The following is a 23,665-nucleotide window of genomic DNA, read 5'->3' on the forward strand; positions in this document are numbered from 1 at the left end:
CTGCTCATTTGCAAGGTGTCTATATGCAAACATTCAGCCCCTGGGAGGCTCAAATCTCCTTAGCAAGACAGTGGTCTGAAATTTGAGGAGAACTTTGTTCTGAACATGCTATCTGCTCTCTTCACTTTCTCCTCACTGCTTCCAGCAGTGTGGATAAAAGGCTAAGTAGAATTTCACCTGGCAACTCCAACTACAGCTGGAACCTAAAGCTCATCCTGAAAAAAATCCGAATTGCTCCCTCCAACATACAAGACTCAAATTTCTTTTTGCAAATGTGACCTGGTCTGTGGATCGGCGTTGGACCAGCTTTTGGGCTGTAAGTAGTATCTGAGGTTGAAGCAGGGCAGCTGCTTTGAAAGTTGATCAACACCACAGACATGTCAGGCTCTGGATTCTGCAGTTCTGCTCTCAGCCTCATTCAAGCTTTGGGGAAAAGAGTCAGCATTGACAGTACCCAGATGCAGCAGCAGGGGGCACTTGTGACTCATTGACCCAAGGTCAGCTAGCACCAAAGCCAAGAAGTAGGCCAGAGGTCAGTCCCAAGAGATGCTGGAAGGGGGCCAGCAGGGCAGGGCCAAGTCATTCCACAACCAGCAGTGGGAGGGGAGCCCTTCTGAGAATTATCTAGCTAATCATATAGCTGTGGGAGTAGAAAGGGTGATGGGAGAGACAGAAGGATCTTCTAGGAACTGGCAGTCAGCCAGGCGGAGCTAATGGCAGCCCTCCCATGCAAGATAAGGCAGAGGCGACAGCTGAGAAAGAGCACTCCTGGGACGGGAAATGCACCAAAGGTGAGTGTGAATCACTGTTCAGGGTTTTCCCAGCAGATCAATCCCAGATTAAAGGGATATCATCCTTTAGGCCCCCAGCAGCTGGGACATTTGACTCCATCCGTGTCTCTGCTTAGTGGCCCACCCCACTGCCAATAGCTAATGTCTACTCAAGTTATGCAAAAGGTTTATTTTCCATATTGAGTTTCTCTGTAAATTCTGCTTTCACATGTAAGTAAATTCAATTTTTACCAGCTTGGATAGTTGTCATCACCCTGACACCGGTATTCTAATGCCTTGATATTTGAAGTGTGGTCCCTGAATTAGTATTATCACCCTCAACTCTGACTTGTCAGAATGCAAACATCTAGGGCCCACCCCAGACTTCCAGAATCAAAACCTGCATTTTAACAAGACCCACAGGGGATTTGTGTGCACACTGAGTTTTGAGAAACTCTATTCTAAAGTATTTCTCTAAATCTCCACCAAGCCAAACTGAGTTTCAGTATTTTCCGTTATCAGCTGAGTAACCTTGAATAAAATACTTCATTTCCTCAACCTCAAGTCCTCATCTGTAAAATAAGGATGCTAATGTTACTTAATTTAACATGATTAAAGTGAATAATAAATTAGAATTTGTCCTATAACTTGTGAATAATGATCAAAATATTCAATTTTATTCTTACGTTGAATCCTGACTAAATGATTATATCATAAAGAATAGGACATAGTTTCCCCTCTACTTCTTTTTTATCTTCTCTGTACACCAAGTGCAGTGTTCTGCCCACAATGAAGTTGACTATTGGACATTTACAAAAATCAACTTCCCTTGTAACCCCCAACTGCCTCCCCTTTCCAAAAAGAAATTTCTAATTTCAATACCTGACTCCAAGCACAAAGAGCACTTGTCACTAATCCTCTGAAGTTCATTCCTCTAAATAATTGTGTTGTCACCATCTATAAAGCACTTTGTTACTATGGCAACTCATACATAATTAGGTAGGTGAGGAACTGAGGGTGGCTCTCCTGCTCAGCTGCCCTCCCATCAGACTGTATGAAAACATTCTATTCTCCCACATGTTTCTCGAACTTACATACACTTTATGAACACTACAAACCAATAGCATTGATACAGTAAGAAAACTACTGGAGGAAGAAATTTGGAGGTTTCAGTTCAGGGTCTGACACAGTTTTGCAATTTACCTTTCCACAGGGTACTTGACTTTTCAGGACATGCCCCTCCTTAACTTAAAGGACATGAGTAAATAACATGATTCCCTATGGCTTAACCCCTCTAATGTTCTCAATATTCTGTAATAACCCAGTGTTGTTTAACTGAAATTATTTAACAAACTTTCCCAGCATTAAACATTAACAAAGATCTTTTTATATGGCACGGTTCATTACCATGTCAATAAATGATTAATTATAATTCTCTGTCTGGACCAATAATTTGGCAGGATTTTTATGATTCATAATATGGTACTGTGTTGTAATGTTACCTCTCGAAACTGACATACAAGCATTTATTGTTCTTTATTGCCTCTCTGAGGTGGCTTTTAAAAGAGACATCAAATGACAGGTTTAGAAAGGGTTTAAAAGTTTCACTTGATTGCAGTAGGCACTACTTAGCTAGTGACAAGTGGAAGATTGGTGCTTCTGTGGATTTCTTTGACCATTTGAGCCAAAAGCCAGCAATGAATAATTCAACAAGCTGTTTGGCCACTGCAACAGTTTGCAATGGTTCATCCTGTGTGGCAACTGTCAGCAATTTCAACACCATTCTAAGTGTGGTCCTGAGTACCGTCTTGACCATTCTACTGGCTTTGGTGATGTTCTCCATGGGTTGCAATGTGGAAATAAAGAATTTCCTGGGGCACATAAAGCGGCCATGGGGCATATGCATTGGCTTCCTCTGCCAGTTTGGAATCATGCCCCTTGTAGGATTCATCCTGTCGGTGGCCTTTGACATCCTTCCCATCCAGGCCATAGTAGTGCTGATCATGGGATGTTGTCCCGGAGGAACTGCATCCAATATTTTGGCCTATTGGGTTGATGGCGACATGGACCTGAGGTAAGATATCTAAATCTTCATATATTGCTTTCACATTGAATTAATCTTTCAGAAGCCTATGGGATTGTGAACATCCATCTGTTCTGCCACTGAATGAGGCTACAACTGGGAAATTAAACAGAAGGGAATAAATGCATAGCTGAGATTACATATTAGAATTTGTGGGTTATATTTTGTGTTTGTGTGTGTGTGTTTAATCTAACTCAGTTAAAAGGGAATTGGATAACTGATGTTTATCTTTGGGAAAGATTCGAAGTTAAAAAAAATCTTTTCCAAGCACCACAAGCTGCAGTTCAGAAAGTTTTCCTCTCTGGTATTAGAAAGAAAACAGCCAACTACTATGTGGTGATGAGTTATTCTAAGTGCAATTATGAAACGGAATTGTTCATTAAACATTAGAGCCTATAATGGTACAGCAAACTCCACCAAAAACAGCTAATTCTTTGGATGAGCTTTTTCTTGGCATAAAGACTAAGAAACAATTTGCCCATTTGCTTCTCTTCTACTGGTATTAAAAGAAAGAAAACTACAGCAGCTTCTTTTTTAAAAATTATGCTTATCTTAACTATAAAATAAACAGAAAATTGTTTCTCTTCTTCCCAGAGAGTAAGCTACATTGCAATATTTTCCCAGTTCATCCTATGCTTGGCTGAACTAGCATTAGGGAAAAAAAGAAGTAATAGAAATACGACAAACATTAATATGATGAGACTGAGAATTTTAATGCTGGAAGTTAAATGGACAAATGTCTTTTTTCTTACCTTGCAATTCCTCTTTTCCTGTAACAAGTATGCATTTCTGCAAACCAGTCAGATATATATATGTAATATGTATCTTTAATAACACCAATATGTTATTAAACACAGTATAGTAGGCAATCAGCTCAATCACCAGATTCTATACTAAGAAGAAGGAAGCTCAAGTGTAGAAATGTAACCATTGCAAAATGTAAACTATTCTAGGTTGATCCAGTGCCTAGTGAGTGATTGGGAGGCAGCCACTACATGGCTGGTGCTAATTTCACCATGAGCTTTAGAAAAACCATGGAAATTATATACCTTCACAGAACATATTTTTCACATAGGAAAATACTGTATCTTCCTTACAATACATTTTTCCCCTAAGGTAAGTCCTGTAAAGAACAAAGGATGGCTAGTGCTGTTCAGATTTAGTTGATTTATGAGCCACCATATAGCAATAATGTCTTTTTAGACTTTAACTTAGTTTGACCTGCATATGGGCACACAGAGTTGATAATTCTAAAAGCTCCTTGATGAGAGTAAACTAAATTGAAATGCGGCTTTGATTTCCACTAAACAGCTTTGACATAACTCTCATTGACCCTTGAATAGTATGGGTTTGAACTATGCAGGTCATGTGGATTTTTTTCAATAAATATTGTAAATGTATTTTCTCTTCCTTATGATTTTCATTTTTTAAGAATTTTATTTGTTTATTTTTAGAGAAAGGGAAAGGGAGGGAGAAAGAGAGGGAGAGAAACATCATTTGGTTGTCTCTGCCCCAAGCTGGGGACCTAGCCTGAAACCCAGGCATGTGCCCTGACTGGGCATCAAACCAGCAACCTTTTGGTTTGCAGGCTAGTGCTCAATCCACTGAACCATACCAGTCAGAGCTCTTTATGATTTTCTTAATAACATTTTTTCTTTAGCTTACTTTGTTGTAAGAATACAGTATATAATACTTATAACATACAGAATATATGTTAATTGAGTATGCTATTGGTGAGAGTCCTGGTCAACAGTAGTTAGCTTCCAATTATTAGTAAGCCTTTTGAGGGAGTCAAAAGTGACACATGGATTTTCTCTTGTACAGTGGCGTGTGGAATCTGTGTCCCTAAACCTAACAGTTGTTCAAGGGTCAGCTATACTTGTAACTATTTAACAAAATTAAAGAGTGTTATACTTCAACATGATGCCACACATTTAGTTATTTTGTAAGATATAAAGGTATTTGTGGTGCTGAGTTGTTTGGCTCTTGAAACAGGTTCTCTTCTACTAGTCCAAACTCTAACACCCTAAGTTTAAAGCTTCAAGTTACACTTTTCTGTGGTTTTTAGGAAATCTTATTTCTCTTGAGATGATTATATAATCTTGTCTACACTTCATAATACTTCCTGTAACAAACAATAATATTAAGAAATAACAACCAAAAGCAGAATTTGAAAACTTATTCTTCAGCAAGACAAAATAAGTCCTATAACAGGAGGGATAGCACAAAAAATTTTAATTTTCATTCTAAAAACTGTGCACCCCACAGACCCCCTTTGTCTTCAAAATAACACCAATATGTCTCCAAGCCAATAGCAACCTCTCCAGCAATTTCATCTATCTAGACCTCAAACAAGACCCAATAGAAGACACTGCACACCCAAAATAAATTCTACTTAATCTCATAAACACTTCTCACACAGGACCTACTTATTCTCCTAATTCTAACACTCTATGGTGCTATTTCCCAGCCCAGAGGATGAGAAACATAAAAGGGGAGGGAAAGCTAGCAAGGCAGGCCTGAGTCCCAGAGCAGCAAGTCGCCCTGAAAATCTGATCTTAAGAGAAAAAAACAAAATGCCTCCAGAGTAAAGAGGATAACTCAGCCACCACAGTACTAGTCTCTGCATTTCTTACTTTAGGAACAAATATAATCATCCACAAGACACATATTTTAGGAGAGCTAATACTGTTTATCACAATGACCCATAATCATTACAAAGAGGTTAAGTTATGTTGCCATGTAAAATGATGACATTATACATTGCATATGTTAGGGGAAAACTGTTCAATTATTTCTTTAAATCCCATTAAGAGAGTAATATGTCTGCTATTGGGAAACAATTTTCCAACACTTTTCAATCTTCTGAAGTGAGCACTAGATAATTAAAGTCTCCTGATAATTTGTGTAAATGCACTACTATCTACCATTTATATTTCTAATTTGATCTTCTTGGAACTTTACCTTCTTCATTTCCATTTGAACTCTAGCAATGGTAGTCATATGATTGTTTATAGCAACAGGTATAACTAGTTGAACAGATACCCTAAATCTAACACAGTGCAAGTAAAACAATTGCACCTGGCTTTAACTTTCCCAGATATGGTTCCTGGGAGAAGAAACGAGATCATCTTTCCTCACCCCATCATCTCTTCCAAACCTGGGAAACCATTGCACATTGAAATCTTTAGTGATAAAAGAGAGAGAGAGAGGAAGGAAGAAAAAAAGGAAGGAAGGAAAGAGGGAAGGAAAGAAAGGAGGGAGGAAGACATACAACAACAACAAAATATACACAAAAAATGGAATAACAGACCTTGCTCACTGAATCCTTGCTCATTGAAATATAGCACATGATATTTCAACTCCTTCTCTAACTCCTCCTCTAATCCAGCCTAGAAAGTTCTATTTGATCAGTGCACAGGTACTTTCATCTATTGTACCTGTGCAATGGGCACCTTATGCAGAAATTTTTGCAGGGAAAAATGAAAGTGACATTTTCAGGTGTATCTGCTGAGTTTTAGGCCCATAGTTCAGGGGCCACAGAGGCATCTCACTTTCTTGTGTCTGCTTCACCCCCCCAGAAATTCTCCATTTTTGAATCTCTCCTTTCTTAGCAATGGCATCAGCCATACCACACAAGGACTTTTCCGTCTCAAGTTCATATCCTTTCTTCAGTTTCCCCCAAATTTTCCACTGCTGCGCACTTTCGACATTCCCTTTTATTATTTTCTATGGTCAATAGTTTCTAGATTTTCTTACCACATCTATTGTTACATTGTCCATCTTCCTATTATTATAGTTGTTCAAGATCCCTGACCCCTCAGTTTATCACAAATTTAACTGTCAGCTCCTCTTAAGAACTAACCAACACTTTGATTTTTTTTCTCAAAGTAACCAAGTTTTGTTTCTCTCATGTACCATCTATTTTTATTTTACTAGCTAATGCTTATTGGGCACATACAGTGCAAGTACTCTAAATGTATTGGTGTATTTAATCCCCACAATAATCCTCTGAGGCCAGTACTATTATCTAAGGCCTGTCATAGATGATAAAAGTAAGGTTCATAACCTTGACCAAGGTCACATATTCAGTCCCATCGCAGTCAGAACTCAAATCTAGATCTATCCACTGGTCTCTGTCCAGACTCTTATCCTTTCTTCAGCATTACTTTTCTACCATATCTACACTTTCTAGCATTACCCATACACACTCCTTTTAATATTTAAACTTGGTGTTTCACTTTTAATATGATTAAAATCTTTTGCATTTCTTATCACTGACCTCAGCAAATTCCTCAACATTCATTGCTTTTATTTCCAAAAGGTAAAGTAATTCTTTCTGGTAATAAATAGACCTAAAGCCAAGACTTAAAAACAAGAGCTTTTCTTTTCCCCTTACATTTTCTCTCATTTAATATAAATTCATGGTGGTATTTCCATTACTGGCAACTATGCTCTTTATAGGACTTCAAATTTCTTTCATATAAAATTATTTTTTCTTTTACTAATGAGTTCCCCAACATTGCTTCTTAAAATTATTTATCTGTGAATTTTCACCTAATTTTGAGTGGTTTGATGGTGTTCTCTTATTACTTCAAACAACACTGACTTCTAGTCACCTATTCTCTTGCCTCTTAGCAGCACCTCACTGTCAAGATGTCCAGGAAAGCTAAACCATTCCTTTTCCAGTTCCTGTCTTATACTTCCTGTGGCCTTTAAGAAACTGCTCATGCCAAACTCAAAACCATAATACCACTTCATAAATTGTCTTAGCAATAACTCAGAATTGAAATTTTCATAAGGAAACTTCAAATAAAAACAAAAGAGAAAACAGAATTCCTTCTAAATTTTTTCTCATAGTTTAAAGCAAAAAATTCTCAGGCTTCTCTTCACTATGATCCAGGTAATGAATACTGCCTTTCTCCACCACCACTTTCTCATCCACTCCACTCAAGAAAACCTATAAGATGCTGTGGAATAAAAATAATTTAATTATGGGATAACTTTAAATCTATTCTCATTTATTTAAAAAATAAAAGAGTAAAAAGAGAATGGCATAGAAATTGAGAAAAGTAAGGAGGGGAAAATCTTTCGCAAATTCCAGTATTGTAATTTTAAGTAGAACAAAGTGTAATTTTTAAGAAATTACTTTACTGTGCTGTAGAACACTGCCTTAACATCTTATTTTGTATATAAGTTAAATTAGCCTGTCACCATAATCAACTGAACTTCTTAGAAGTGGTTTACATATACTCTAGCATTGACTGTTGTTACACTGCTTTAGCTCTTCTAAGACAAGTATTTTTTCCTAAATTGTTCAAAACACATTTTAAGTGAGGTCATTTCTTGTTTTTATTAAAAAATGATGATTAGGAAAGTTAAGCCCCCCGATAAACACTGTTTGTGTCCTTTATTTTGCCAAAACTTTGCTAAGTTGGATGCACTGAAATGAATTTTTTTACCTGCAGTTGTTTTTCTTAGCACTGTGTGAAATAGTTGTTTTGTTGTTATTTCTGGGGAGGAGGCAGGTGGTGCACGTAACTTGCATCTTCCTTCAAGTTTATATATAACACCTTTACAAAATTACCTGCTTGTTTCAATGCTATAGCTATTGAAGAAAGAGACTTTCAGGAAAATTTTTCTAATTTCCTGATTTGGAATTATGCTGCAATTTAGTACACATTATGGCCAGATGTATGATAACATCAACTAGCTTTTAATGAGCACCTTGCATTATTCTCAGTATTGGACTCACTAGCTCAGTCAGTCCTCTAATCTATGAGGTGTCAGTGATTATGATCTTCATATTACAGATGAGAAAATGGGCAAAGATAATTAACTTAAAGTAAAATATCCAAAGTCATATACTAAGTGGCCATGCCTGCTTCCAACCCAGGCAGTGCCTTAATGTCTGGCCTAACTATTTTAAGGCTCTGGTCTTTGAGCAAAGAATGTATCCTTGTATTCAGGGTACTTTAATGGAAGCAGGAATACTCATTACCCAAAAACCTCTCTTCTATCTACTGTCACAGTATGGAAATAATACCATTCCATATTAATCTTTCTATGTCAAAAGTCAAAATCCACTCACTTAACCAAGTCTACCACTAAAACATAGATGCTTTTGGCAGAAGAACCAGGAACCAGATCCTGGTTCTTCTGACTACACACTTGGTAATTTCTTAGCAGAAACAGAATCCAGGCCTACCTTGCCTGCTTAAATGTTTTTTTTTGGGGGGGGGCATGGAGTTAACCTCTCTTCTTTTCTCAAGACATGAACATTTTGGTCAATAATTTGTTTCTTTAAAGAAATACACTGAAGCTTCCTCTCTTGGACATGAATTCTCCTCTAAGGACCCAGAGAGGCCCATCTCGTTCCAACACAGACAGACATGGTGAAGTCCCTGATGTCTCTTGTGTACAAATCTGTTTACTGTTCTCTCATTGAAAGTTCAAAGGGAGGCATATCCAAGCATGTTGGATCTTGTTTAATAATGAGTTTAAATGACTGTTAAATATATTCTCTAATTTTTGAGAAGCAACAGGGAGGGAGGGATGGCACAAGATAAGGTAGGAAGATACCAAATACAGATCTCACCATTTTGCCTGAGGCTGAACCCTGCACAAATTGGGGTGCATGTATATTTCTGTCCATCAGACTAGATGGTGCTGCTGGTTGAGACAGTTTTTTGTAGGACTTTCTAAACATGAACTGGAAAATGAAACAACCTCTCCCCTAGAAAACTCAAGTGAACATATCAACCTGCCTCTTTCTTTTCAGCATCAGCATGACTGCATGCTCCACGCTATTGGCCCTGGGAATGATGCCACTGTGCCTCTTAATCTATACCAAAATGTGGGTCGACTCTGGGATGATCGTAATTCCTTATAGTAACATAGGTAAGTCATTCCTCTGCAAGATTTCTGAATATTATTATTTTACTCTCTGCCTATCCCTGGCTACATTCGCAGGCCAAGCTTAGACCCAGCTAGTATTTATCTCTTGCACCAGCCTCAGCTTGTACCCAATTAGGATTTCATTACAAGCGAATCTGGAATTTGAATTTGAGTTGGCAGAATCTAAATTCCAAACCTTGAGACCCTGAGAGAGCCTGTTTTTCCTCCATTGAAATAATCAAGGAGATGGGCCAACTTAAAGGGTCCCCTGGCACAGCTGTCTGGACCCCTGGCACCATTAACCCACAGTGCAACTAGTTCATAAGGACAAGAATTTGCTCCCAGACACTTAGACTGAAGAAATACAAAAAACATTTCACCAATGATTTAAATATAGGGCACCCAGTAAATAATCACAAGTATAGCAGTATAAAAATATTATATAAAACATATTGTTTATAACATTTAACTGTGATCCACATCTTGATTCAAAAGTTAATTTACTGGCACAGTCTGGCACTGATGCCCAGGAAATCAAATTTGCCAGTTATAACTCTGTCTCCACTCATTTCAACTCCCAGATATTCACCCCCACTCCAATGGAGCTCTTTTTTATTTCTGGGACAATAAATAATGGTGGAAGACTAAGTTGTTAGTGTAACATGGTGTCAAGAACAAGATGATTCCTGTTCTGTCAGAACCAGACATTTCCCATAGAACTATCATATCAAGGATGAGATGTAGGGAAAATAGCACATCAGTACCAGTTACTAGGTACATTACATGATAAGTAGTCTGTTTTCATCTGACCTTGGAGACCAATGTCACCCTGATGAGCTACCTCAGAGAGGTATGTAGGTGTCCCATTGAAAGGAGCATGTAAGCAAAGGCTAAATAATAACTCAGCAGAATGTTTGTAAAAGGCATTTCTATTGACATGGGAAGCTGGAATGGATGGCTCCCAAAAATCCCTTCCATTTCTAAGGAAAATTGTTTTCTGGGGTAAAACATTATTCAGGGTCTAAACAACTGATTTAGAATGAACTTTGGAAATACTAATTGTGGACAACTATATTGCAATATTTTCAAACAATCCCTTCTCTCTCCCCACCCCAGCAGACCCCCCAAATTTAATTAATTAATTAGTTAGTTAATTAATTAATTAGAAAATTTTAAGTGGTCCTCCTTGACACACCATGTTCAGTATGGGATTTCCCTGGTCAAGGCCCTTCTACTGAACTCCTCCTGCTTCCTTTGGGAACTCCTTCATATCAAACATAATCTCCTACTGCAAACAAGCTTTCCGATGACCCCACATAACCACCTACCTATGTTCATGCTGCTGAGCACTCTCCCTGTTCCCTTTGATGGCACTTTCCTTAGAGTTAAGAAATGTAGTTTGCTTGAATGTTATACATTGTAGGCCTCTCAAAGAACCTGTCTGTGGAATGGAGAGCTTTAATTCCGTATTATTTGTTACTTAAGAAAAATATTTAAGACTTAAAATATTCTGTTGGTATGCATTTCCTCCTGGAAAATGCCTTGTAATATAAGGCATTATAATGCCTTATTCACTTATAATATGAGTAATTGTAACTATGATGTGAACAACATATCACATCCTTTAAAGTGAATAAATTTTGAAAGGAAGAGAAAGTGAGAAAGAGTAATTAGGAATGGAAGAAGAGGTAATCAAAGAAATAAAAGGCAAAAAAGAAAGTAAATAAAAGATATTAAAAAGATAAAAAACATTTAAATGAGAGTTTGAAAAACAAAATATTAACTCAACTTACTCTCCATTCTGCCTAAGCCTTTTTCCAACCTAACCTTCTTGCTATTGGTTTCTTAATCCTTTAATGTATAAAACAAACAACTTAATTTCTTCAAAAGAAGTCATCACTACTTTTTAGATGAGGAAATTGAGGTTCAAGGTAACTTTAATTTGTCCAAGATTACCAGGGAGCTGGAAATAGGCCCCTGGTCTGCTCTCTACTCTGCTCTGTGGGCAGGACTGTTTGGCATAGGTTCTATACAAGTGTTCACCATGCTCTGAGGAGTCAATAAACACAGCTGAGCTCTTTCAGATGATGACACCTGGGTGGAGGAGGATGCAGCTTTACACCTGGTCCCTCTGAAATCCCACTGCAGCAAGTTGTTCTACTACTCTTTTTTAAAAGATTTTATTTATTTATTTTCAGAGGGAGAGGAAGGACGGAGATAGAGAGGGAGAGAAATGTCAATGTGTGGCCTGCAACCCAAGCACATGCCCTGACTGGGAATCGAAGCGGCAACCGTTTGCTTTGCAGCCCACATTCAACCCACTGAGCTACACCATCCAGGGCTGTTCTACTACTCTTTACCCTACATTTGAGAGTGTCCAGTACCACAACTATATATCTATTTCTCCACTTAATTCTCACAACAACACTGTAAGAGAAACATAATTTTACCAATTTCACAAACAGGGAAACCCAGGCTCAGAGGGCTTAATTGAGTTGCATAGTTCTCAGTTTCTGAATAAGGTTCAGCTCCAAGATTATCTGGCTACAAGTTCCACCACATGATGCCATTCACCATTCTCTCTCATTCTCTTTTCTTCTTCTTCCTTTCTTTCCTCCTTAGAAATACAAAAAACATTTCACCAATGATTTAAATATAGGGCACCCAGTAAAAAATCACAAGTATAGCAGTATAAAAATATTATATAAAACATATTGTTTATAACATTTGTAAACATTTAAGACCAAGTTATGATTCAGAGTATAACTATAAACATTTAGTTTATAACATTTGTAAACTTCATTAAAGACCAAGTTATGATTCAAAGAGTATAACTATAAACATATGAATAGACAAGCATTTGACAGAAAACACAGGCATATGAAGAATAAGAAAAACAAACAGAGCCTGAGGCAAGAAAAAAACAGGATCTCTAGCACACTGGGAAGTAAAGAGTTAGAACAACTCACCTCACTAGGGAGGAACCACACACTCTGAGTGTGAAGGGTAAAGAGTGTCTTTCCCAGTCAACTTGAAGTCCTGGAAAAAATTTATCTGGCTTAATATGGTGAGGAGAGGAAATCTGCCATGGATTTCGGCAGATGGTTCTGCTTGCCTATTTACTCAGTAGTCCCTGGCTGTCCCAAAGAGATATAGCCTCTTAGCAAGAGCAGCCAAACATGGAAGTGGGCTGCCTTTTCACAGATCTAACACATAAAAAAAATATTACCAAAACCTAACCACACACATTCCATGCACAGTATTTGCACCTAGATTTAAGCTACCACAGTACAATCACTTCACACAATTTAGGGAAAAGTCTGGAGATCCAGAAGAGGACGTTTCCTCCCAAAGTATCAGGATGTAAGGTTACTCAATGGAGATTTTTCTGAGGGCTCTTACAGGTCAGGATATCTATAAATGACCTTCTACATATTCATTGTTCCATCATTTTCTCCTGATGACTCTTCACCATCTTTTTTTTTTTTTGCTCTTGGTGCCCTTAGCCACCAGAAGGCTACAAAAATATGTGGTTTTTATCAGTAGTATATTTATTTTAAATGCAAAATTATAGACTTGGATTCTAGAATCTGTTTTCCAGTCCTAATTCAATGTGCTCTAATACTAAGTAACATGTGCTTTCAGAATTTCATTATTCAATTTCACTTTCTCTTACTGATTTAAAAGGATGTTTAAAAAAACAGCCCATGAGCAGTTATTGGACAAATAAGTGTTAAATGTGGAGAAACAAACCATATTTCACAAGAACAGCAGTAAATTTAATAAGGTGAAATTGAAGTATGACCCTTTTATCTGGCTGGGTGAGCACATTCCTGCAAACAATTATAATTACTTGAGATATTACCAAATATATTACCTTGCAGAAAATTTGAAGCATGCTTTTGAACCTATTCTCTCACCTCTCTGCTTTAGATTTGAGTCAGTCTTAACTAGAAGTCATTAGCCCACCAAAATTCTGGAGAAGTTCAAACTTTTTCTTTTATATCTATACCATGAAGTAACAGACAGATATAAAATATCATTTATGTCTCTCCAAGAAAACATACACACATAAATTTAGTTTGTGTTTGGATCTTTATATGCCCAGAATATAAAGATCCAAACACAAACTAAGTCAAGATTCTGACACACTGAAACTAAAATATAGTGATTGGCAGTATAAGAAACTCTAAAAAATTAACCTAGGATTTAGGGAAAGGATTTATATTGATATTATTGATTCTTTCCAATAATATTAAATTATTTACTGATGTGTATAAAAAAAGAAAGTTTGTTTGTTTTTATTCTCTTTTGTGTATCTGAGAAGGACTGATACATTACCTAAACCTTTCTTCAAGCTGTTTACTCTTTCATTTTCTTCTTTACTTGTGCTGTGTCCTATTGATCAAATTGCTCTTCTGTCAATTTTAGGTACATCTTTGATTGCTCTTGTTGTTCCTGTTTCCGTTGGAATGTTTGTTAATCACAAATGGCCCCAGAAGGCCAAGATCATACTTAAGGTAAGTAGTCCATGCCATAGGCTGAACAGTCAACTGCACCACAATTTGAGTTCAATAGGTCTTTCCAGCTACTACATTGGTTTTCTCATCATAGCATAAATCTAATTCTGGAGGGAGTGTTACTTGAAGTTATTAGACATGCAGGCCATTCTTCTAGGATGCCCTTCCCCACTCAAACTCAGTAAAACTTTCAATTTACCCTTTGAGATGCCCAACTCACACATCACATCTTGGTTTTACTCTACTCTGTTCTCCCACAACATTTATCTCTCCTTTGTGGGTTTGTATTATAAAATATATGTACACAATGGTCTTAAAAATAGATCATATTTTTCTTATCCCTATATCTTTATGGTTAACTCAGTACCAGGTAATTAGTAGGTGGTACATATAATAATCTATAACCATTCATTTCACTTCACTAAGTATACTCTAGCTAGATGATACAGATATGGTAAAGTTGCTATAAACACCGATGACACACACATATATATATATATAAACAGATAGAGACATACTCATATTCCACTGATTAGGGAGAAATGACTTAGTTGATATTCTCTGGACAAAAAAATAGTTCTAAAATCTAATTTTTTAATGTGAAAAGGAGAAAACAATAACAGCAGTGGCTTTTCCCCCCAGTATTTATGGAGTTTTATATCCATTTTCTCATTATTGTGACAGTCATAAAAGGTGGCCAGGACAAGATTTTATCCTCAATTATAGATCAAGAAAATTCAGATAGGGTTCAAGATTTATCAAAACAGGGAGAGTAGATGTGGAATCTGGGAGCCAGGTCTCCTGGGTTTTATTGAGTGGGTTTTCTTCCTCTCTGACAGGAAAAATTTGCAAGCTAGAATATCTTCTTTAGGCTACTCTAACATGGAGGTTATATGTCCTGTTATTTTCCTAAAAATTAAAACATGAGACAAGCATGTGTTTCTGGTGGGCTCACTGTGGCCATCAGATGAGGAATATACTGAGAGGAAACTTCATTATCACAGTTATTGGGTTTGTTTGTGTCTTTCTTCCAGATTGGGTCCATCACAGGTGCAGTCCTTATCGTGCTCATAGCTGTGGTTGGAGGAATACTATACCAATCTGCCTGGATCATAGTTCCCAAATTGTGGATTGTAGGAACAATATATCCTGCAGCTGGTTACTTTCTAGGGTTTTTGCTGGCTAGGATAGCTGGTCAGCCCTGGCACAGGTATGGTATTTTGATAAAGCTGACTGGAAATTTTTTTCTGTAATAGCTATCGTATTATTTTGTGAATGCTGCTGTAACAAAGTATCCCAAATGGGTTCTCCTACACAACAGAAATGTATTGTCTTATAGTTCTGGAGGCTAGAAGTCCAAAACCAGTGTGTAGCAGCACTGGTTTCTGAGGGATGTGAAGAAGAATCTGTCCCAGGCCTTTCTCCTTGGCTTGTAGATTGCTATCTTCTCCCATTTCTTTTCACATTGTCTTCCCTCAATGTGTGTCTCTAAATCCAAATTTCTCCCTTTTATAAAGACACCAGTCATAGTGGATTAGGATATACTCTAATCACCTTGTCTTAACTAATTATACCTGCAATGACCCTATTTCTAAGTGAGATCACATCTGGGAGGATACAATTCAATCCATAACAACTGTAAATAAATAATGATGACAAATTCAAAATCTTCCAATTGTAATAACATTTATCCTATTTCTAAATGTCATTTTTCCCTAAATTATGTAAGTGTCCAAGAAAGAAAATACTGTCTCTCTTTTGCTGAAATTCTTTTGGACCATACCCTATATAATGCAGTTTGAGCTCTTCCACTATCTTTGTCCTTATTCTCCAAGCAAAGTAACATCAACAATAGCACAGAGCTTGGCCTTATAAAATACATGAGGGTTCCTCCAGCCAGCAACAGGATGAACACATTATCCAAAGGTGCTATTAGAATGGAGTTTAGCATTTGTGGGTTTGATATTGAGTGAAAACATTTCCTCTCTGACTAGCCCATTCTAAGTCAATAGGCAGAGGAAAATGCCAGTATGTAGGTGAGGTTTGGAAAGAGATGAGGAGCCCTGAACAGTGGAAAGAGTGTGACATGAGTCTGATCAACTGGGTTTGCACTCCTACTGACCACTTACCAACTGTGAGACCTTGGACCAGGCATTTATTCTTTCTTTGACTTTCTATTCTGTAGAATAGGGTCTGGAAAAACTGCCTTGAAAATTTTTTTATCAAGATTTAATGATTAAAACAAAAATAGCCCTAACTGTTATGACTCAGTTGGTAGGAGTGTTTCCCCATAAACTGAAGGTTTGAGGGTTCATTGGGGCACATACGGGGGTTGTGGTTTGACGTCCAGTTGGGGCACATGCAGGAGACAATGGATTGATGTTTCTCACATTAATGTTTCTTTCTCCCTTCCTCTTCTCTAAAAGCAATAAAAAGTGTCTTAGGTTGAGGGCAAAAAATAAAAATTTCGAACAACAAATACTCTATCTTGACTGCTTCCTCTAATGGAACAGAGTGAAATGAACCCCCTCTGACATTCATGGAACACTGAGATAAATGAGCTGCTCCTTTTACATATATATTTTAATTTATATATGCTTGCTTTTAATGTAATATATTTGTTTAACATATATGTCTATCTATATTAAATATATTACTTATTACTAGATGTTATATGATATATTAAATATAAATAAATATTCTCTATGCACATATATACATATAGGTATAGAAGATATATAGATATAGGTATATTTTACCACTCAGGGAGCAAAATAAACTATCTGGTATTAATTGTTTCCCTGGACAAAAAGATGTTATAGTCTCTATGGTTTTATTTTTTTCTTAAATGTAAAAAGGAAAAAACAATAACTATGACTTTTGCTTCCATATTACTTTTTAACTTATATAGAGTTGTATATAATTTAATATCCATCATAATGATCATAAAAAATGACTAGGTCAAGAATTGATCTATGTACATATGTGTTTTAGTATGTAGAGAAAATATTTATTTTTATAATATTATATATGTTATATACTTATTCTATATAAACAAAATTATATGTTGTATATATATTAAAAGAATACCTACATATATTACATATACACACACATATATGTACTTGTTCTCACTATATGAAGTCTTTCCAGACTATATGAAGTCTTTCCAAAAAGTATCCAGCCATGTAATATGAAAAATAGAGACATTTATTGAAGGTATAAGAAACACTGTATGTAAGACAATGACACCTCAGTCCCCTTCAAAGTAGGCACCTTGGGACCTCACATCATTCTCCCAATGGCCATCTGCTGCTTCTTCATATTTTCTTGAATCTAATTGACAGTCTGAAATCTCTTCCCTGTCAAATGTGATTTTATTTTTTTTTATAATTAATTTTATTTAGTTATTTTTCAAGTACAGTTTTTTGTCTATTTTTCACATCCCAGCCTCCCCCGCCCCTTGCTCCCTTTTTAGTTTTAGGGAAAGCCAGAAGTTTCAGTGCAACAATCCTGGGTTGAGTCACTTGGGTGATTTCACATTTTGCAAAAAAACCCTGCACAAGACCTGATACACAAGTGGGCACATTGTTGTGTTGGTGCCACCAATCACCAGTTGCTCATAGCTGTGGCCTTCTGACTCATTCAAATAGTTTCCAGGGGGGAATATTCAAGCTTAATGCAAAATTTGTTGCATATTCATTACTCTACTTGCTCAGTCATTTTTTAATGCAACAGCCACACAGTACACATGCTCACTCAACAGCATCTACTGCCCCCACTGACTAGTCATCATTGTTCACACATGCACATTCCAGTCCACTCTCCTTGGCTGACAGGTTACATCAATGTTGCACAAACTGTTCTCATTATATTAACAATGGCTGGACTTTTTCTGGACAGACCTTGTATCTGCTTTTAAAGTAATACAATAATAAAGCACAGCAAAACAAAACAAAAAATAATAAAAACATATTTTTTCTTAACATTTTCTTCAGGTGCCGAACAATTGCTTTGGAAACAGGAATGCAGAACACTCAGCTGTGCTCAACCGTAGTCCAGCTCTCCTTCACCTATGAGGAGCTTACTCAGGTCTTCACCTTCCCACTTATCTACAGCATTTTCCAGCTTGCCTTTGGAGCAGTCTTCTTAGGAAGTAAGGAATAATACTAATCACATTTCATTATGATGTTTTTTCAGAAATCCTAGACTTACTAATATGGCTTTTTATTAACAACCTTTTTCTGGCAATGAGTTAAATAATTGCCTGTTTCTGGCAGCGAAAAAAAAATGGGTGGGAAAAGTCACCGATAATATTATTGTGACTTCCCAACTGCTGATGAAATTATTGTAATTTTACCAAAAGGTTTTAGTAAAGATTATTTTTAAGTGTAAAGTAGTGGAGATCGATTCTCTCCATTGACTTTCTTTCCCTCAGTAGTTAGGGAGGCACACTGACCTGCTAGCACCATATCATTGTGTGCCTTCCTCCTTGCTTCCAGGAATCCTGGCCCGGAAGGTCGCTTTTTTTTTTCAAAACATTGTGTTGATATGATTCACAAATGTAGGATATTTATCAGAGAAAATGATATAAAAAGATATTTAGCAGGATAAGTTATATTGGGAAATAGCTATGCAGGTGTGTGTATATGTACTTTAAATGCCTACATAATTGAAACAGTTGAAGCAAATGTATTCTTTATTTTAAATACTAGGGATAGCTAACCTGATTTTTAATTTTACTTTTATGTAGCATATAGCTTTCATACATTAGCCCCTGTCACCTGCTTGCCTTCACTTTATTGAAACTTTTTTCTACATTTTGTTTTCCAAAGACTGATGATGTTTAACCTATGTTTTTATATTCCACTTTTAAAAAAAATACAGAAACTGCTGTTTTAAGCTACAAGGCATTCTAACCCAGATTATATAGTGACGACAAAGAACAGAAATGATGTGAATGTTAAGTTATAAAATGCCTGGAAATAGAATTTTGCTTAGACTCAGTTTTACATTTTTACTCTAATAGGTATTCAACTTGCCTGTGGGTGCTAATCATTTTCTGTACCACTATCTTGCATGTCATTCTCAAAGCATAGTTTACCTTTCTAGTTTAGGACTCACTGGAACCACTGGAAGCCTTCTCTGATTTATCAACAATGCAGGAGACTTTTCTTGTGTGATACAGATATACCCTTTTGGTACATCTTAAGACTTTCCAAATAATTAGCTTGTCTACTAGACAAGCCAGAGAAAGTAGATTGGTTGATAGGCCAATTAAGTAGATCTACTAGTTGAATAACCAACTCAAAAAGAATTAATGGATAAATGAAGGAATGATGAGGCAGGCACAAGTATAAGTCTCATACTTTCCCAATTTTAGCAGTAAAATTTTAATTCCAATTGAATCCACACATTGGCTTTGAAAACAAGAAAGTCATCTTTTTAAGCATACATAATACTTGGAAGTGCATTTTGGTAAAAAGATTAGAAATCTATTTTTAAAACAAGAAAAGGAAAGGAGGGAGAAAGTGATGAAGGGGAGAAAGAAAGCAATAAACAGTTTGGTTAAATAAAATCAATGGCTAATTTGGTACATATAAACTGAGGGCATTTCAGTTCAAAAGTGTTTATAATAAAAATGTTGGGATTTTCAATTAACCACAAACTCAATTCAATAGGTTCAATAATTCAGTGGCTTCAAGTCTAAAAGATTACTAGAAGTGCAGGGACCAGCCCAAGGAGATATTGATCTTGGTATATTAAGAACTTTGAAGAAAGACATTGTCTCTCTCAGCTGTGATAGTTAATATTTTCTGAGCACTCACTATTCCCACAGGGCCATGCTAGCCACTTTATTATTTTATCCCACTTAATGTTCACAACTGCCCTGTGAGGTAGACAATATCATTATACCAATTTTAAGGGTCAAGTACTGGAATTTGAGGATAAATAAAACCTTCTCTTCCTCTGTGAACTTTAGAACCAATTAAGAGATAGAAAAAAATCAGATACTTAGATAGCAAAATAGCACTTTTATTACAAACAAAACAATTAGAAAATATAACTCAAAACTGCAACCAAGGGGGCTTGTTAATACCGCCCCCTTCCACTGCCTTACAGATATGCACACAACACACATATACACAGGTAAACTACAGGTGTCCCTTTTCAGGGTTGCCTGTCCAGGTGAGCTGATCTCAAAAATATGCTGAAAATAGCTGCCACCAGAAACTAGCAGCTCCATGTACCAGAGGAAGGCATCATGATTACTAATCAGCCACCGCACCCCACCCCATCCCCTCCTAATGAGAAGGAATTAATGAAGGCCGGGAGAGATAGGAGTGTTATTCCAGCTCAAGTTCTCCCACATAGACTATTAGACCACAGTCCTAGATATCACCCCTTAGCATGTAAAATAATTGTTGACTGCACATTAACAGGGAGGTGATAGGTATGGAATAAATGTTTGCTACTGTTGCTGTTGATGAATACCACCTGCATAAGTCATGGGATCAAGTATTCTGTACAGTTGTATGCTAGGTCTTCCTGAAGTACAGTCATTCCTCTAACCATGAATGTTCATGGAACTAGGAATGGTGATTGCTTTCTCTAAGTACTAAGGCCTCCAGCCTACAGAATGTTCAAACTGCTTTTTGGACCATAGCTTATAATCACTGTTCAAAGTTTGCAGCTAATTATTACAAAATTTGCTTAACCTCTTGTGTATTTTTTCTAGTTTACTTTACATATAAGAAATGTTGTGGAAAAAACAATGAGGAATTTCTAGAGAGCAAAAACAATGAAACAGTCTCCGAGTCATCACTCTGTAAGGTGAATGAAGGATTTCAACCACATGAAAAGTAGACAACAAGTGGACAAAAAAGAAGAATTCTAAGGAACATGCTTCAGCTATAACAATATTTAATTATTTGTTTTAATGGAAGATTTGGCAGGAAAAAATTGAAGTGATTTCTTAAATTCCAATTGAATCCATATATTTATTGTTTTGGGTACCAGAAATGGTGGTCCAAATCTTTAATGTGACAAATGTTTATATGTATATAAATATTTTTGTCTTAAAATATGCCAAAAATATCCTCAGACCTCAGACTAAACCTGCCAAAATTCCTGAACAGAACTTATCCAGAATTTCATTGCTTAGAGATGAGAGCAATGAAAAATAGATCCACTGAATTGTTATTAAAGTGATTAAAATTTTCTCCAGTATTTACAACTGTTAAAAATATTAAAATTAATGTCTCTCATTGACATATTCTTTTGAAAATGTTGCAACCTATTTATATAACTTTGTAGTGTAACATGGACAAATATCTGATGTCCTGTGTTCAAAAATGCAGAAATTGTCACTTCTCTAAGTTACAATCCAAAAGCAAAAATAAGAGAAAAGTTACTAAATAGAATCTAGTAACCAAATTAGAATCATGACTGTGCTCATCACTCATATTATATACCCACTAGACTTTTTTCTTTTTAAAAAATGGCTTGAATTTAGCAAAGTGTTCTTAAAGCCCTGGAGAGGAATTTCTCAAGGTTTGCCTGCCATAAGGCAGGTTCACATTGGCTATTATGGCAGCTATTTGTTTTCTATGAAGCCCTACAGTAGGCATCATGGAGCAAGGACGTGGCAAGAATCACAAAGACAGTAGAAGTATTGGAAGAAACACTGCTACTCCAGTGGGTGAATTCAATTCAATGGGAGATAACAGCTAATACATGGGAAAGCACAAATAACAAAAACACACTTGAAATTCATGACAAGAGTCTAGTAGATATGCAAAAGTAAATAACAATGAGAGGAATGAAGTCAGAGAGGCATGGAGGAAATGAATATTAAACAGTATTTGAGAAAAAAAGAGAACAGGCCTTGGTCCCATAAGTAGGAAGGGCATTCATTGTCAAGTGAGTTCCTTGAAGGCTGTAAGTAGGTGTAGTAAGAGGAAGCAAGTGGATTTTTTCAATAGCAACAGGGTCTTATGGCAACAGGAAAACAACTGGCTGAATGTTGGGTTCTCAATTATAGTGTCTAATTTAATTTCCCTCATTCTGTAGCAAGATGCAGGCACATAACTCAGTTCACAGTGTTTTAGTTCCATTTTCTTTTTGGACTTTTTTTCTGCCTCATTGACTCCCTTTCAAATGTTTTGGCTCCAAAGGGCCTTTTGCATTTAGATAATGTGAGTTCAGATCTGCTGGTGCACTTTGGCATTACAGAAACATGAATATCAACTCTTAATTTAGCTTTTAGGAGGTGTAAGGATGCTGCTTTGCAATGTTGTAACATTTATACCTTTTTTATATAAGATTCATATTTACAAGTTAATAATACCCATATATTTTTCTATCACTAGACAAATATACTGCAATGGACTTAGGGACTTCTATTAAAGATATTAGGGAAAAGATGGTGCACATTTTCTTATTAGAGAAAGTTAAAGAACATGATTCCAACGGTGCAAAAGGAAGACTTTCAGTCTTTTGCAAAATACTTCCTATACTTTCTTCATCAAATAGGTGACAAGACAGGTGCACTAAAGACGCACTATGAATTCATATCATAATTCCCACATGCCCAAAGTCAAGGGCCGGGATACTCGCAGCTGCAGCAAGCAGGTTTTTCCTCCCTGCTGATCAAGATATGTGAGTGAAACAGAACTTCGTTTTCTTACATGATGTGATGTCTTGTGGTTTCTGTTTTCTTTTTTTCCTAATGTGCTACAGGGAAGAAAAATAGCTGAGCTTTTTAAAATGACAGTTCTGTATTTTTAAATGACTTTGAAAAGCTGAATAAATTATGTATTTTATTGTTTCTGTATTATATTAAATGAATATTTTATTCGAAAGGCTTGAATAAATGAAACTAATTTTTGTAAAGTTTTGTCTATTTGAGTCTTTGTGACAAATGTCAACATTTCTTTGCTATTCAATTGTAGAGTATAAATAAGGTGAAGTTTCTCAAGTAGTAAATTGTTCTCTGAAAAGTACTAAAAAGAAACTCGATTAAACACTCTAGCCCTGGCCAATGTGGCTCAGTTGGTTGGAGCCAGATCCTGTCACCGAAAGTTTGTGGGTTTGATTCCCAGGGAGGGCACATACATAGGTTGTAGGTCTGATTGCTGTCCCTAGTTCAGGTGTATACAGGAGGCAACCAATCAATGTTTCTCTCTTGTTTTGATGTTTTGCTCTCTCCTATCCACCACACTCTCTCCAAAAGCATTGGAAAAAATATCCTCAGGTGATGATAAAATTTTAAAAATTCAATACTCAAATAATTAGATCTCACACTGATAGATTATGATTGCCCCTAAGAAAACCATACTAGGGAGAATTGCTCAAAGAAAAACACATCATCATGTGATGATGATAGCTGATTT

At 36.4% G+C, this 23,665-nt stretch overlaps 1 protein-coding gene across 3 annotated transcripts; it reads left to right on the forward strand.

The window, feature by feature from the left end:
- Positions 1–581: 581 nt before the first annotated feature.
- Positions 582–23,132, forward strand: SLC10A2 (solute carrier family 10 member 2). Of its 3 annotated transcripts, none has more exons than XM_037150069.2 (7): positions 582–791; positions 2,715–2,844; positions 9,635–9,753; positions 14,182–14,270; positions 15,305–15,480; positions 18,269–18,426; positions 21,010–23,132. In XM_037150069.2, exons 1-7 carry the CDS (start codon positions 728–730, stop codon positions 21,135–21,137), a joined length of 864 nt encoding a protein of 287 aa, XP_037005964.2. In that variant the 5' UTR covers positions 582–727; the 3' UTR covers positions 21,138–23,132. The 3 variants fall into 3 exon arrangements, with proteins under 3 accessions (XP_037005964.2, XP_037005965.2, XP_037005963.2); XM_037150070.2 differs by having other exon boundaries at positions 2,756–2,844; XM_037150068.2 differs by lacking the exon at positions 582–791 and having other exon boundaries at positions 2,293–2,844.
- Positions 23,133–23,665: the final 533 nt, after the last annotated feature.

The sequence above is a fragment of the Artibeus jamaicensis genome, unplaced genomic scaffold, assembly GCF_021234435.1.
Source record: "Artibeus jamaicensis isolate MK-2021 breed Jamaican fruit bat unplaced genomic scaffold, CSHL_Jam_final contig_559, whole genome shotgun sequence".
Taxonomy (NCBI): Eukaryota; Metazoa; Chordata; class Mammalia; order Chiroptera; family Phyllostomidae; genus Artibeus; species Artibeus jamaicensis.